This window comes from Ammospiza caudacuta, chromosome 1 (assembly GCF_027887145.1).
Source record: "Ammospiza caudacuta isolate bAmmCau1 chromosome 1, bAmmCau1.pri, whole genome shotgun sequence".
NCBI classification, from domain to species: Eukaryota; Metazoa; Chordata; class Aves; order Passeriformes; family Passerellidae; genus Ammospiza; species Ammospiza caudacuta.
The window spans coordinates 25,109,080-25,123,992 of record NC_080593.1 but is presented as its reverse complement, the minus strand read 5'-3'; the positions used below and the strand labels follow the sequence as shown (position 1 = coordinate 25,123,992).

The following is a 14,913-nucleotide window of genomic DNA, read 5'->3' as shown; positions in this document are numbered from 1 at the left end:
TGCTGTTGTCTTCATGGTCCTCTCTGGGTTCTCTCAAGCACCTTCCCAATTACAAAAACATGGCTGTTGGAATTTCAGTTCATTTAGGATTTTCAGCAGTCTTCTAAATGGTCTCAGAGAAGAAGTCTTTGCTTCTCATGGTGGTTTGTGTGACAGTAAATTATTAAGGATAGCAAAAGCATATGGTTCTGTGTCCCATACACAACTGAACAAGCTGTAAGGGCCTAATACTGACCTTCCTGACAAAACAACTCAATTTGAAATTTTTGGCATAGGTGTTTGCACATCCTTCTAAAGTGCACAGGTACAGTTCTGCTGGTTACAGCCCAGCATCAGCCAGCTCAGCTCTATCAACAGCCAGGAGCTTTCTGTCCTCAAGTGAAAGAGGGAAGCTTCAGTTTCCTTCCACCTTCAAGTCAGATGATGATCCTTCTGCACCCAATAATCCTACTTAGTAGTTGGAAAAAAGGATGGAATTATTTCTGCTCCTGAACTTCTCATACTATGAGGCACAGAGTTACTGAGTTTCTTGAGAACTTCTCGGAAGTTAGTGTTGAAATGAAGAGTCAAGTAGACAATTACACCCTTAAGAGAGTTGTAGGCAACCTTTTGAGGCTTTAACAAAATGTTTTATAGCAATGTGCTAAAATCTTGGTCTGAGATTCTCCAATGCATCTAAGCAAGTAATTTATTAAATAGTTTCTTTTGGAACACGGGACATGCTTTATTTCATTTTTTCACAATTTATTTAAACATCTCACATATACAAAATACATTTTCTTTCTTTTTTTGAGAAATGATGACTTTTTTTTTTACCCATAGTAGAAGATTGAAATGAAATTTGAAAGTGGGAACACCTGATTTTGGAGGAAGAAGACAAAGAGGAAGAAAAATTATCCACATGCTTAAGCTGTGGGTGAGACAGGGCATCCTAAGTTTTAAGACAGACTTCAAAGAAACAGAGAAGCAATACTTTAAATGCTACTAGCACCATCAAAGTTCAAGTATTGGAAAGATACTCTGTAATTATGCAATTAGCACCACTGTATTTTGAGTGGAATTGAAAGTACCTCAGATCATATGGAGAAGTTCCTACAAAAGATGTGGATCACTCTTCATTTAGTGTATGAGGTAGTTTAAACCTTTGGAAGTCATGGATTTAAACTTCCTCTGTGGAAGATATTCAAAGGCCACAAATGGTGCAAACTTTCATGACTTTTTATTTTGTTTTTTTTTTCTTTACAAAGGCTGACATTTCCCAAAACAAGGTGTTAAATCTTGAAAGACTTCCAAGTCCATTTGGGGCTGTATTAAATTTCATTGCACAATGCTCCAATCAATTCTTCTCCTTCTCTTTCGCCCAGAGTTTAAGCAAGTAGATGAACAGAGGAAATGGAAGGAGTCAGCTTTCATTATAAAAGAAATGACAAGAGAATAATTTGGGAGAGGCTTTAAGTTAATTTTAGTTCATTCATTTAAAACAGACTGGGCCAATGTCCAAACCGAATTCTTGGTCAGCGCCGCCAATATCCAAAGGTGCAATGTCAAGGATGGGCAAGCGGGATGGCTTATTTGTTCTGTATTCAATGATTGTTTTGCCCCATTCGTTGTTCTTTCTCTGTAAGAGAAGATTCATTGCAGTTGTTATCGCATTGTTCACAGTATTAAGAATTATTTCACCTGAATGGATAATTCCTGAAATAATTTCATAATAATTTTGCTTGTATTGTTTGCAAATCAGATACCCACATCCAACTATTTAGATCTCCAATATAGAAAAATTATTTACTTGAATCTTCTGTAGTCTGATGTGATGCTGTATACAAGCTACCATATTATTCAAAATGGTATTAGATCCTAAGAGAACTCTGCCTGATTGTTTCAGGACTTAAAGATCCTGCCCCTTCTATAGCATGTGCATTGTTTTCTTATCAATCTTCTGTTTACACAGAACTTGGATCTGGTCCCTCTGAAAACTGTTTTTTTGGCCACACGTACAGTACAAGGTATAATTTTTTTGTAACCTCTTCCTTCCCACTTGTTAAGGATCTGCCATGGTTGGGTTTTTAGGCTATGTATCTTCACCAGGCAAAATTTTGCTGGTTTGACCAATAATCTAATTATAAATTAAAGCACAACTCTATCCCTAATCACATGCTTAGGCCTGGGCAGTCACCATGCCCGTGGTTTCTGTGTTACTTACAGAGCAGCCATCCTCAAGAACACTGAAAGTGAATCTGCTGTTGCCTTCAGCTCGCAGCTCGACGTCATTGGATCCCTGCAGCACAACAGCCTTCTTAAGGTTGCCAGTTTCTGCATCCATGTAGGCAATGCTGTTCTTGCAGTGGTAGGTGATGTTCTGGGAGGCATGGTTGGCCAGCAGACGCATGAAGGCGAGTTGGGTGGCCATATCCTTGGAGGTCACTCCTTCACTGTTGTACTCAAACTGAAAAACAGAGAGGAACCCAGTCAGCTGTATTGTGGGGGAAAGGAGGATGTTGGTAATGAAAATGTGTGATAGCTGCTCTAGTCTCCTGATTTTAGCTAGAGTAGAGTTAATTTCTTCTCAGTTGCTGATACAGTGCTGTGTTCTGGATTTGGAATGAGAATGGTGTTGAAAACTCACTGATGTTTCAGATTTTTGCTAAGTCAAGAATACTTATCTTTTTTTTTCTGTCTCAGGCTCTGCCAGTGAGGAAGTGTGCAAAAGAAACTGGCAGGGAGCATAGCTGGGACAGGTGAGCTGGGCTGACCAAAGGGATATTCAACAGCATAAAAAATAATGCTCAGTATATAAACTGGGATGAAGTAACCCAAAAAGGCAGCTAGTCTGGGTTCAGGAAGCAAAAGGGTCTGGCACAAGTCAGCAGGTGGTTAGCAATGACATTTTGCATCACCTATTGTTTTCCTTTTTATTATCATTATTATTTTCCATTGTTACCATATTTTATTTTCAAATATTAAACTATTTTTATCTTAAGATGCCAGTTTTACTTTGATTCTCCTCCCCCTTCTACTAGGGTGTATTGGGGGGAAGAAAGAGGGAGTTGAGCAAGTGGCAATGGTACCTAATTTCTATCTGAGCTTAAACCATGACAGCTAGGAGCTTTAAAAAGACAAAAAACTAATCACAAGTCTGCAATCACTTTTCTATTGCCATTCCAGAGCTAAAGAGCACAAAATAAAAGTAGTAGGAGCTAGACTGACAACCAGACAGAAGTGGATGTAGTTGAACTGTAGAGTTCTGTTCCAAGGTATGGTGTTAACAGTTTATATGGATTCAGAGACAAGATCAGATAAATTCAAGGAAGACAATCTACTGTTCCCACAGCTACACATGAAAAATGTCTGTCTCAATAAAACTGTGAAATCTTTTTTGATAGAGTTTTGAAACTTTTTTTAATACACTAGTGTCTGTGGATAGTACCAATGTTTTCTTCACTCTTATATTCTTTCTACAACATGTACTTTTAGCCACTCTAAGAAACAGGACCCTAGACTGTTGTGATCCAATGTGATTAAATCTCATCTTAGACACTTCACCACAATATAACTCAATTTCATTTAAGAATTAGGTAATTAAATCTCCTTAGCTGTACGAAAGTGATATATTTGCAATTTGCTGGGAAAGTGTCTAACATGCAAGTAGTAGCTCTTGTTTTCACTTACACCTAAAATTCTGAATGTCATCATGGCATACACTCAGAATCTGTGATGTGTAATATAGATATCTGTCCAGGAACAGTGTTGTACAAAAATATTGATAAAAAGATTGATGTTTTTAATTGTTCAGACATTTTCTGGACTGTCTTTATATGTACCATATTACAGTACAGGCTTCCCTTAACAATAACCATTAGTCAAGCTGAATTGATCACTTGCAGACATCAAGAAGAGTTAGAACAATACTGAGAAGTACTTTTAACAAACTGACCTAAATCAGAATCAGAGCTCTTTGCCCTTCAGATAAAAGGTAGCTGGCTTTTTCATATTTCTCCCCTAAGAACTTAATTTATCTGCTTGCTTCTGAGTGTTAGCGAATTGAGAACTCTTCAGACAGTGCTGAAGGAAATAATCACCCTGCCATACATCACTTACCTGGCTGCCACCATTGATAGTTTCACCAAACCATATGTGCTGCTTCTTGTCCTTGGGATTCTTGTTGATATACCAGTTCTTAGCAGGAATATTGTCGGGGTTGGCATAGATGCATGTCTCACCAGTAGAAAAATCACAGTATGCTCTAATGGCATCTGCAGTGCAGCCTTGGTTGGGGTCAATCCAGTAGAAGCCTGCCATTGAGGGAAGAAACGTAAATCATGGTTCACTCAGCATAAACTCTCCATGCAGTTCATATTCACTCATCTGATATACGAACCCAGGCCATAAATATCACAGCTAGGGGCAATATTAAGGTGATAAGTGGGAAACAGGTATTTTGGATTGTTAGTGTATAAGAAACTGTATTTAAAAGCAAGGGTTAAATATTTTTGTGTTATTTTGGAAAATTAGTGCAATAATGTGTGACAATATCTACAAAGAGCCTTTCAGGTTGTAACTGTATCTATTTTCAGTGGAGGCAGAAAGAACTTCTTCATTGCTCATTTAGTATTTTTGCCACGTGGCCAAGGATACCTTTCACTGAAGAAAGCTAATGCCCTGGAAATGCTCCCAGAGCCAGAAGGGGCAAACATCTGGCATTAACATACCGCTGCTCCATTCTGGGTGGCTAAGTCTGAGGTCACGGCAGGTGCGAGCTGGGTTCTTTTTGGAGCCTTCTGGGGTCAGCAGGGTCTCAATTTGGTTGTTCAGTGTTTTCAGAGTGGCATCAACTTCATAATCCTTGGGTCTGAGAGAAGGCTGATCAGCCCGGTAGTATTCTGCATCAAAGCCAACTTCATATCCACCACCATTGGGACCAGGGGGCCCAGGGGGACCAGGAGGGCCAGGAGGGCCCTGAAGTTTTTTAAAAGCAGAAGACAAAAAGATTCTGTTAGAGATATGCTTTTAAAGAAATGCTTCCACACATGCATACTCCTAGTTAACTCCTGGCACTCTCAGCTCTAATTGGAGGCAGCACACATGGTGACTGCTATGGCTTGAAGCAGTGGAAGACGCACAGTGCAGGACTACCACATCTCCTTTGTGCGTTTGCACTCTGGCCATAAGGAGCAAAGAAAACCTTTAAGTTCAGGTCTATTAAACATTTCCCTAATTTTAAATATCTTTTTTAAGAAATAAAACCATGCGCATTATTAAACTGCTAGGCTTCTGAAGTGATGTGATTACTAGGCTTATAGTGTAACATAAATGTGTTGAATCAACAACAACAAAAAGTTTATACTCACAGCAGGACCTTGGTGACCGTGAGAGCCACGCACACCAGCAGGGCCAATAGGTCCAGGGAGACCATTGCGACCATCTTTACCAGGAGGACCAGAAGGACCAGGTGGACCCTAAAAGGAAATTTGAACAGTTTACTCGACAGTAAAAATGCTACAAATAGGGATTCATATGGATGGGAGCATACATATATATTGCACAATGAGAATGAGAGTTATTTGAATATATCCTGAAATTCACTTACCCTTGGGCCAGCAGGGCCAATGTTACCAGGAGGACCTTGATCACCATGTTGGCCCTATTGGGAAAGATACACCGTCATCAAAAAAAGAGCAGTGGAACACGTTTGTGCTTGCTTGATTCAAGAGGGAAATGTATGTAATGTGTATCTGGGTTCAGAGAATGGGAATCTAGGGCTTATGACATTTATGAGAGGAGTTAGGGTATAAAATGCTTGTTTTGGGAAGAGAGGAGAGAGGCAGTCAAGATATATTTAAGAGGATAACCTACAAAATTCTTTATATTGTTTCTTCTGATCCTCAGAGAAGGTTTTAAAAGAAAAGTCAGAATCCTTAAAGTTGATAGACAGTTGATAGTTTAGAGGGAAGAAAATCCACAAATTACTTAGGCTTTTCTGAGATAAAAGTTGTACAATTTCTGGTCAAAATAAGAAATAATATTAAAACAAAGGCAGAAGATTTTTTAATTCTTCATTAGCCAAATGCAATTGAGCTTCAAGGGAACTAATGGTAGTCACAGTCTAATGCCAATACCAGAATCTTCAATTTTGTACAAAAACCAGTGAATGTTAAAGAGACTATTTATGGCTCTTCATTTTGAAGTTGCTGCAGAGTGGAGTAGTGGTATTAACATACCATGTTGTGCATATGTAATTCCTTGCTAGTGTGACCATTTTTGGTTTTTTTGCTCATTATACTCAAAACCCAGAAAATCATTTACTTACAGCAAGACCAGGAAGACCCTGCAATCCATTGTGTCCCTTCAAGCCAGGCAGACCTCTTGGCCCCTTATCACCAGGCACACCTTTCTCACCACGGGGACCTTGTGGGCCCTAGGAAGGGATATAGGTGTCAAAGGAATAAATTAGAAAGCTTCAAGAACATACTCCTGTCAAAGCCAGAATTAAGTGTAAATATTCTACATTAAGTCACATCCCAATGTATATAATGGACATCTCCCTAACACATCCAGGAAGAGTGCAAATCCTAAAAGCTTCAGCATTTATCCTACAAAAGAGAATGCTAACTGAGATTCTAAGTTCCTAAATATTTTCAGATCCTTAAGCATTATTGTTTGGGCCCCTTGATCGCAGTTATGGGTCCTTATTGATAAAGCATGTTTTCTCTTCTTGCATCAAGAAGAGAAATGTAATGTATTCGGTAATGTGGTAATGTATTTAAAAATCAGACTTACAGCAAGACCTCTTGGACCAAAAGCACCAGCAGGACCGACAGCACCAGCAGGGCCCTGAAACAAGAACACAGAATAAATGTCACTGCTGTATATTGTTCTAATGAAGGTTCCATGGTCAACACATCTCTGGAGAAAGTGAAGTAGTTATCTATGCATAGTAGAGGTGGGTTGTACTTTGTATATAGGATAGACAAGTCTTAGTCCTCTTAGACCTTAATACAGAAAGTTAAAGTATAGCATAATCTCATTGACTTACAGGTTCACCACGGTTTCCAGGCTTTCCAGAAGGACCAACTTGGCCATGAGGACCAGGGGCACCCAGAGCACCGCTGGGACCAGGATTACCAGGAGCACCACGCTCACCCTGGGAACAAAGGAATGCAACAGAGACACATTGTGTTATTACTGACTTACATATATTGGAATATTTCTTCCATGACAATGAAATACAAGAAAAAGAAACAAGTTACCTTGAAGCCAGGAGCACCATCACGGCCTGGAGGACCATCATTACCAGGATTGCCCTATTAAAATACCATGAAAAAAATTAATAAATTCCATCACCTTTCATCTCACACAGAACACCGTCTCAGTCTAATTGCTTACAGTGAGAGTAAGAAGATACTGAGATAGGATAGTATAAATCTTAAAGAGAAAAAACCTCTTCCTTATACACGTCATTCTCAAATGCCTAACGTTCTCAGGAAACTAAAATTATCTTCAAATGTTTTAGGTTCAGTAAAGGAAAAAATTGCTGGGCTTTGCAACATTTCTCTAAATGAAAAGGCTAAGACAATAGTGGTCTTCACTAGCTTGCAATTTTTAAAACTTTTAAAACTCTTAAAATATTTTTCATCATTCTTTTTAGAAGAAAAATGCCAGTGGAGGGAAAAGACCTGAAACAACAGCCACAACTAAATTACTTTGCTGTGGTACTTCAGAAGGTTAAATGGTTTCCTTTGTGAATATTAATTTCACTTCAGCACTTAGGCTGTGTCCAAAACCCCCCATTTTCATTCAGAAAATTCCAATGAAACAAAAGTTTGGGATTTTAAAATTACTATTCTCTGTTCTCCTTCAAATTCTGCAGTCTCTACAAGATTTTTATTCATACTGTATTAACTATGTTTCAGGTTATCATATAAGCTTCCCTGATATGGCTGTAGGCTGCAGTTTTTATACTTTCATGAAAGATATGTATGTTCCCCACTCTATCTTTCTTGGCATTTAAGTAAAAAGTGAAAATATTCTGAGAGTGCCTTCAGGACGTACTTCAGACACAACTTTTGCTTTAAAAATTCTGTCACCTAGCTGGGCATAGGAATCCATGTCTATAAAGATCCTGATATAATTTTCTCTTAAGACATTCTACAAGTTTGCTAGCAGAACAGCCTCCAGTTCCGTCTACTTTTTATGAGTATTGATATTTGGATCAGAATGAAGAAAAAGAAACCTGAAGAGGATAAAAGACAGCTTACATCACGTCCAGCTTCACCAGGAGCACCATTTGGACCAGGAGAACCCACAGGACCAGAGGGACCACGGGCACCAGGAGGACCAGAAACACCCAGGGGACCAGGTTCACCCTAATACAGGAACAAAATGTAACAAAATGTGACATTATAATACAACACAAACCAGTCTAACAGAACTTTTAGCCTTTATCTAAGAGCAACATTTTTCTGCAATGAGTTTGGGAAGGAAAAAAGAATCAGGACACAAGAAACATACCTATCTATATCAAATGTTATCTACATTCTAAATGTTATTACCAGAAACTTATTAACATTTCTGACATTCAGAAATTTGCTCACTTGCAGATAATACTGGCTTGGCTGCAATAAGCCATAATTTCTTCCATTGATCTACGTCGGGTAGGTCCACATCCTATGTTTCCAACAGCAAAGGAAACAGCGTAATCTGCATCTCCCTGGTTTCCCATAAGACAGGACCTCAAGTGTGTGTGGGTTTTTTCTTTTTCCTTACATGTTATCTGTTTAAAGCAGTTTACTAATCATATACTCACTGTTGCTCCAGAGATGCCTGGAAGACCACGTTCTCCCCGAGAGCCAGGCAGACCAAGGATACCAGGAGCACCAAGAATACCCTGAGGACCTGGGGTACCAGGAGGACCCTGTGACATGAAGGGAATAATATTTATATTAATAGACAAAAATAAATGTAACATACGCATCAGTGATACTGAAAATTGCGTTCTCAGATACAATTTTTGCAGATCACAGAAGAAATTTCTATAATTTTTTTTGTTGAGTAACAATTGTGGTATTGCACACAAGTGCTTACTTCAATATGTATGACTTTTAAAAAAAGACAGTAATTCTGGATGTGAAAGCTTAAAGATAGTCAAAAGTAATTAATTTATTTACATAATTCTACGTCAACATGTGCGGAGACAACTTTAACCTTGTGATCCCCACAAATCAGAGTTTATGGTGCAGCTATGAATTGAGATTGCTCTAAATGGACATTCACAGGTTCTTTCTTTTTCTATACATGAGGATCAATTTCAGAGCAGAAGATGTACTTCCATTTCTCAGACTAAATATCTATTTCTTCTGTAGTTAGAGAAAGATACAATTCAGCACAAGAGAAAAAGAGAAAGAAAACTCTGACGCAGGGATCAGGCTCACTTTTTATGGCATATTTGTCAAGCATGCATATGAACAATTTCTTGCATCTCAGTGGAGCTTCTACTTAAAGGCTTTGCTAAATTTGTGGAAAAAGTAGAAAAGCCCTTCACAAACACCAGAAGTATCTCAGAAGCCATAACATTCACATGAAGAGAAACATTTTTAATGAGATGTGATACTCAGTAACTTACAGCAGCACCAGCCTCTCCAGATGGACCTTTCTCACCAGCAAAACCAGGTGGGCCAGCAATACCTTGTTCACCAGTGCGGCCAACTGGCCCAACATCACCACGCAGACCTCGAGGACCATCCTTGCCAGCTGGGCCAGGAGGACCAGGGGGACCAGTGATGCCCTAGGATTGAGTATGAATATGATACCATTACAATATAGACCTGGGGATAAAATTTCATTTTAAGTCCATGTGAAAAAAATAGTCCCTTGCAACAAACAGGTCATCAGCTGCTCCAAAGCAGCAATTCCTATTGCTTTGTTAGCAGTGGAGAGCTGGAAGCAGTAGAATAATTTCACTGCCTTTTTTTTTTTTTTAAACTCTGGGCAGGCAAAAGCAGCAAAATTTGGTGGGAAAATATAGACCTGTTTCTTTTTGCATTAATTGCAATGAGAAAAAAATACCTAGTATCTCCCGATTCAAGAGGATTATTTGCTTTGGATAATGGGATTTAAAATTTATTTAAATCTAGACTATCTAAGAAAAGAAGTGCCTTTTGGTAAAGGTTGGAAACACCTTTGAAAAGGAAAGACTACAAATGTCAGTCTAGAATGAGAATTTCTTGCTGAAAAATAAAAAATATTCACATTCCAAAACAGAGTGAGTTTGCCCTGCTCAAGAATGGCACTAGAACTGCAGGTACTTTAGAAAATGTAGACATACAATAACTTTAACATTCTGCAGATTGGACATGACCTTCTTATTTCACTCCATTATGAGTAATTGTATAGCCATTTGTTTGAACAAAAGCAAATAAACACTGATTTTTGGAAATGGTTGGGTACTTCAAGAGGCATAGGGATGATTTATGGCTTATAAAAACTCACAAATTAAATGCATAGGTTGTACTCTGAGAGTTTGAACAATTGGATTTTTTTCTCATCCAGTTCTATTAGGATCTGAGGTTATTCCAGTGCAATTATGATCCACATCAATGAAACAAAAGTTAGGACTGTCACTAAGCAAAGCAGCTTCTGACTTATCCCCCATTACATTTCTTCACTAGTTACTTACAGCAGGGCCAGGAGGACCAACTCTTCCAGCAGCACCAGGGAAACCAGTCATGCCCTAAAAACAAATTTGAAAATGAAGATTAGGTTTAAAGGAAACAATAACTTCCTGAAAGCAACAATGTCAGTTCTAAAAGCCTGAAGACTTACAGGAGGACCAGCATCACCGCGAGGGCCAGCAGGACCAGCAGCACCAGTGGGACCCTAAGCAGGAAGGATTGAAAAAGAGAGAGGGATCAAGCAAAGGCAATTAATGCTCCCTGCTTAGAATAAGGGCTCAGTCTCACTATTGTGAAAACTAAAGTGACTTTTACACCACGCCTATCCCAACAATAGGGTATTAAATTCTCACACACATTTTAAATCGGTATCATAAAGCCTGAGAAAAGTTGCATAAGGCATTTATGGTTCAGATTAATTTCCTTGCAAATGTTACATGCATCTAAACAAATCTGTAAGTCAAAATGTGAAAGCAGGGTAAAATCATCAAATCCTCTGTTTGCACTGTGTGACTAATACAGTCACGTAGTGCAAGAGCCTGGTATTGGTATTAAAATCATACAATAAGTAACCCAAGCCACGATATCCTGCAACACTCTGTGGTATTTGAAGTACATGGGTCTGACTTTCTGCATCATTTCAACCAGTTCTCCAGTAATATGCATGTGAGGCAGTATACAACTTTGGGCTATAAAGGTGCCAGCACATGAAAAGCCTGTGTGCAAATGGGTGCACAGACAAATTTGCACACATGCTTCTGGATGACTGAGTCTGAAAATTCGACTTTGACAGCTCATCCCATCTTTGAGAGAAAAGTGTCAACATCCTCAGCTCAGAACTTACCCACAATCACCCCCTGAATGGTCCAAGATAGAGTGATTTTGCTGATCTTCAGTGCAAGTTGAAAATTAGTTATTATTTTCTCTTCACTTCAGTTCCAGACTCACGATCTGAGCCCACATAAATAGATTGATAAAATTTTACATAACGTGTGAAAATCAGCAGTTTAACTTTTCTCACAGCCTAGCTTGAAGTTTTGTTTCTTTCTTTCATTACCTTTTCAGAATTCAAGGCTTTCAGGGTAATGTATTGCTTGCATGGCAGAGTTGGGAACGATGCATTTCACAAAGACACAATTCACTTACTGGTGGTCCAGAAGCACCGATTGGGCCAATGGCACCAGTTGGTCCAGTTTCACCCTTAGGTCCTTTGGGCCCGCGCTCGCCTTTAGCACCAGGCTGACCAGCTGCACCCTGTGGGCAGAAAAACAGGCAAAATGAGGAACTGAAAACCTTGCAGGGGAAATAGAGGAAGGTTATGGCATCAATATGAGGAAAGTGCAAACAAAACTTACAGGGGGTCCAGCAAATCCACTGGGACCTACAGGACCAGGCTCACCACGTTCACCCTAGAGAGAGGACAAAGTAGAGACGACTGGTTAGAATGATCTTTAAAAGAGCAGTTTTCTGAACATCATGTCTTTGACACAGAAATAATTATAGAAATTGCAACTTACAGGGATACCACGGGCACCAGCAGGACCAGCAGGACCAGCAGGACCTCCTTCTCCCTAAAAGATACACAAAACACTTTGACACTGGGAAATGTCAGAGCCAAATGTCTGCAGCCAGAACAGGAATGCTCCTGTGGTACAGATACAAATAGTGAGTCTCCTTGGAGCTCCACTACAGAGGATGTTACTGAAAATGCTTCTGGTTTTGATCCACCCTGTATTAATAGTATCGAATGATTCTCAGACAGCATAACGTATCATTCTGAGCTCATGTGGGTTATTCATCATTGTATCAAAATCTCCTCTCACAGTGCAAGTAGGATTGTGGAGTTTAACCTCAGTTGGGAAAAATTCAGCCCAAGGCTGATTCAGAATCCTCTCCAGATACAACCCACTGCCATGGAGATGTGCATTCCCTTCCCTGCCCTTTTAGAAAAAGTTTTGAGGTTCTATGGCAAGCTTCACTGAATATTCCCAAAAGCCCTTGCTTCCTGAATCTGAAAAACTTAAAGAACTGGTGTAAACTAGAAAGATGGAATTGTTTTTTATGGAACTCATCTTTAATATTCATGTGTGAGTAAACTGTAGCAAAAAGGCATTTTTTCATTCAAAGAGTAGACTTACCCGATCACCAGCACCACCAGCAGGGCCAGGAGCACCAATAGCACCAGGCAGACCCTATGGGCCAGGAGACAGGACATGGTTTCAAACAAAATGTAAGTAGGACCAACTACTTTAAATAGGCTTTCCCTTTCCCCCTGAAGAAAGATGTGTAACTAACTTTCTTTCAGATGTTCTCAATATAAAGGATACATGACTTTATAAAACAAAACCTATTCTGTTATTTTCCTTCCCAGAGTATGAATCCTAAGAAAGACACCTGAAATCTCAAATTAAGGATCGTTTTGTGTAACTTTGTAGGCTGCCTTTAAAATTAGCTGCCTGGGCTGAGCCCATGAAATTAAAGTTCACTATCACACTGAACATCTGTGCAATGTCTGTAAAATACTCTGCTCATGTAATTTCTCTGCTTGGATGCATGAGAAGTGATCGCTTTTCTCTCTCTCTCCTCCTGAATTCAATCATCCTTGGACAAGGGGCAACAAAATTACATTGATTTGTATCAAAAATGAGCAGCTACAAACAGTAACGCAACACAATGTTCGGAACACGCATTTCCCATTCTTCTCAGTTGTTTAATTTCTGAGGTGTAGCAAGGTAAGGTGGAGTAGAACCAGAAGATACTTACACGAGCACCATCTCTTCCTGTTGCACCCGTATCACCTCTCAGACCTGGGGCACCCTGGAACACACAGTGGCAAAAATTGTATAAATTGTATTGGTAGTGAACACAACAGTTTGTATGAAAAGTCTTGAGCTGTTTGCTATCTGTGCATTACTTAGACATCATACAAAAACCTTATGCTAGGTTTCCTGGAGAAATGAGTGTTGATTATTTTATTCTTATTGCTGAGTAGGTACTGACTGGCAAAGTGAATGTTTGGAAAGGGGACTGGCATGCTTTTCAGAATAAACCTGCTTCTGTCATGGGAAGCCTTTTTGGCTCCTCTCAGGTACCAAGAATTTTGAATGGAATTAGAAATTGAAAACTAAGTCTATGTATATTACAAATGATGAATATAAATCCCCCTCAAAATCTCTTTTCTTTTAGTCAAGAGATAGCCATCTGTAAAAGTTCTTCTAGCTATTAACATTATACCTTCTATATGAAGCAAGAAAACAGCTATTAAAATGATGTCGTATAGGCAGACACATAAAATGCCACATGTTTCATATAACAAAAAGTTATTTTCAGACCATCACTAAAGTCAAGAAACCAGATCAGCACTCTGTTCTCTCTGTTTTTTTTTTCTTAATACAGTCTAGTGCTTGTCATTATTCTGCATGTCAATACATAGCGTTTTTAAAAAAGTTTTAGGATAGCACCTTGGAAATGACAGTCAGTCCCTTAGACCAACAAAACCTCTACTTGCGGACCATTGAGTAATACAGTTTCACAGTAAATAAAAGTCACATTGGGGTAACACGCAGGTTTTTCCAAGTAATGAAATTTAGTCATCTCAAACCTGTGCATGCAGTAACAAGCCAGTTGTCCATCTTACCTTTTCACCCTTGCCTCCTGGAACACCAGCAACACCTCTCTCTCCTGGGATTCCACCAGGGCCAGCAGGACCGGGAGCACCAGCAGCACCAACATTGCCAGGCTCACCCTAGCAGCAACAGCATATCATGGAAGTCAGGGTCAAGTCACTCACACAATTTGGAACAAAATCATCATTACTATTCTGCCCACCATTCTACTTGGTTGTAAACAGTGTGAGTAGTAACATTTTTGTCTCAAGCTATTGTACATGTTTTACTTTTCCAGCTAGTGAAGATGCTAGATGCGAATGCTCTCACTGATTCTGTGGGCTCCTGTGGTTTTAGGTCCATTTTCCAAACTAAACTTCTGTAGAAAGACTAGCCATGGAAATCTAGAAAACTAAGACCCAGATTCATTTAGCATCAAGCCAACATCATAATTTACTAGATGATCACTTATTATTGACCTAATATCTGGGGGAAAATATTACTAACTAGAGACAAGAGCTTCCTGTGTAAAGTAGGTGTGGATATAAACAGAAGTCAGCATGAATTTTGGTCAGAATCTCAGATCCTATCTCCAAACAGAAAACCAGCATCTCCAGCTGACAACCTGTATTCAAACTGAC

At 39.3% G+C, this 14,913-nt stretch overlaps 1 protein-coding gene across 1 annotated transcript in view; it reads right to left on the bottom strand.

Annotated features, from left to right (window-relative positions):
- Positions 1–1,197: 1,197 nt before the first annotated feature.
- COL1A2 (collagen type I alpha 2 chain) overlaps positions 1,198–14,913 on the bottom strand; it is a 35,899-nt gene continuing 22,183 nt past the window's right edge. The window contains exons 31-51 of the mRNA XM_058825245.1: positions 14,305–14,412; positions 13,431–13,484; positions 12,806–12,859; positions 12,185–12,238; positions 12,023–12,076; positions 11,814–11,921; positions 10,819–10,872; positions 10,673–10,726; positions 9,620–9,781; positions 8,804–8,911; positions 8,256–8,363; positions 7,248–7,301; positions 7,034–7,141; positions 6,778–6,831; positions 6,308–6,415; positions 5,588–5,641; positions 5,349–5,456; positions 4,710–4,956; positions 4,099–4,292; positions 2,204–2,446; positions 1,198–1,618 (exon numbers count right to left, since the gene is read on the bottom strand). Of these exons, the coding sequence (XP_058681228.1) occupies positions 1,472–1,618; positions 2,204–2,446; positions 4,099–4,292; positions 4,710–4,956; positions 5,349–5,456; positions 5,588–5,641; positions 6,308–6,415; positions 6,778–6,831; positions 7,034–7,141; positions 7,248–7,301; positions 8,256–8,363; positions 8,804–8,911; positions 9,620–9,781; positions 10,673–10,726; positions 10,819–10,872; positions 11,814–11,921; positions 12,023–12,076; positions 12,185–12,238; positions 12,806–12,859; positions 13,431–13,484; positions 14,305–14,412 (2,235 nt within the window). The 3' untranslated portion in view covers positions 1,198–1,471. The remainder of the gene's footprint in view (positions 1,619–2,203; positions 2,447–4,098; positions 4,293–4,709; positions 4,957–5,348; positions 5,457–5,587; positions 5,642–6,307; positions 6,416–6,777; positions 6,832–7,033; positions 7,142–7,247; positions 7,302–8,255; positions 8,364–8,803; positions 8,912–9,619; positions 9,782–10,672; positions 10,727–10,818; positions 10,873–11,813; positions 11,922–12,022; positions 12,077–12,184; positions 12,239–12,805; positions 12,860–13,430; positions 13,485–14,304; positions 14,413–14,913) is intronic.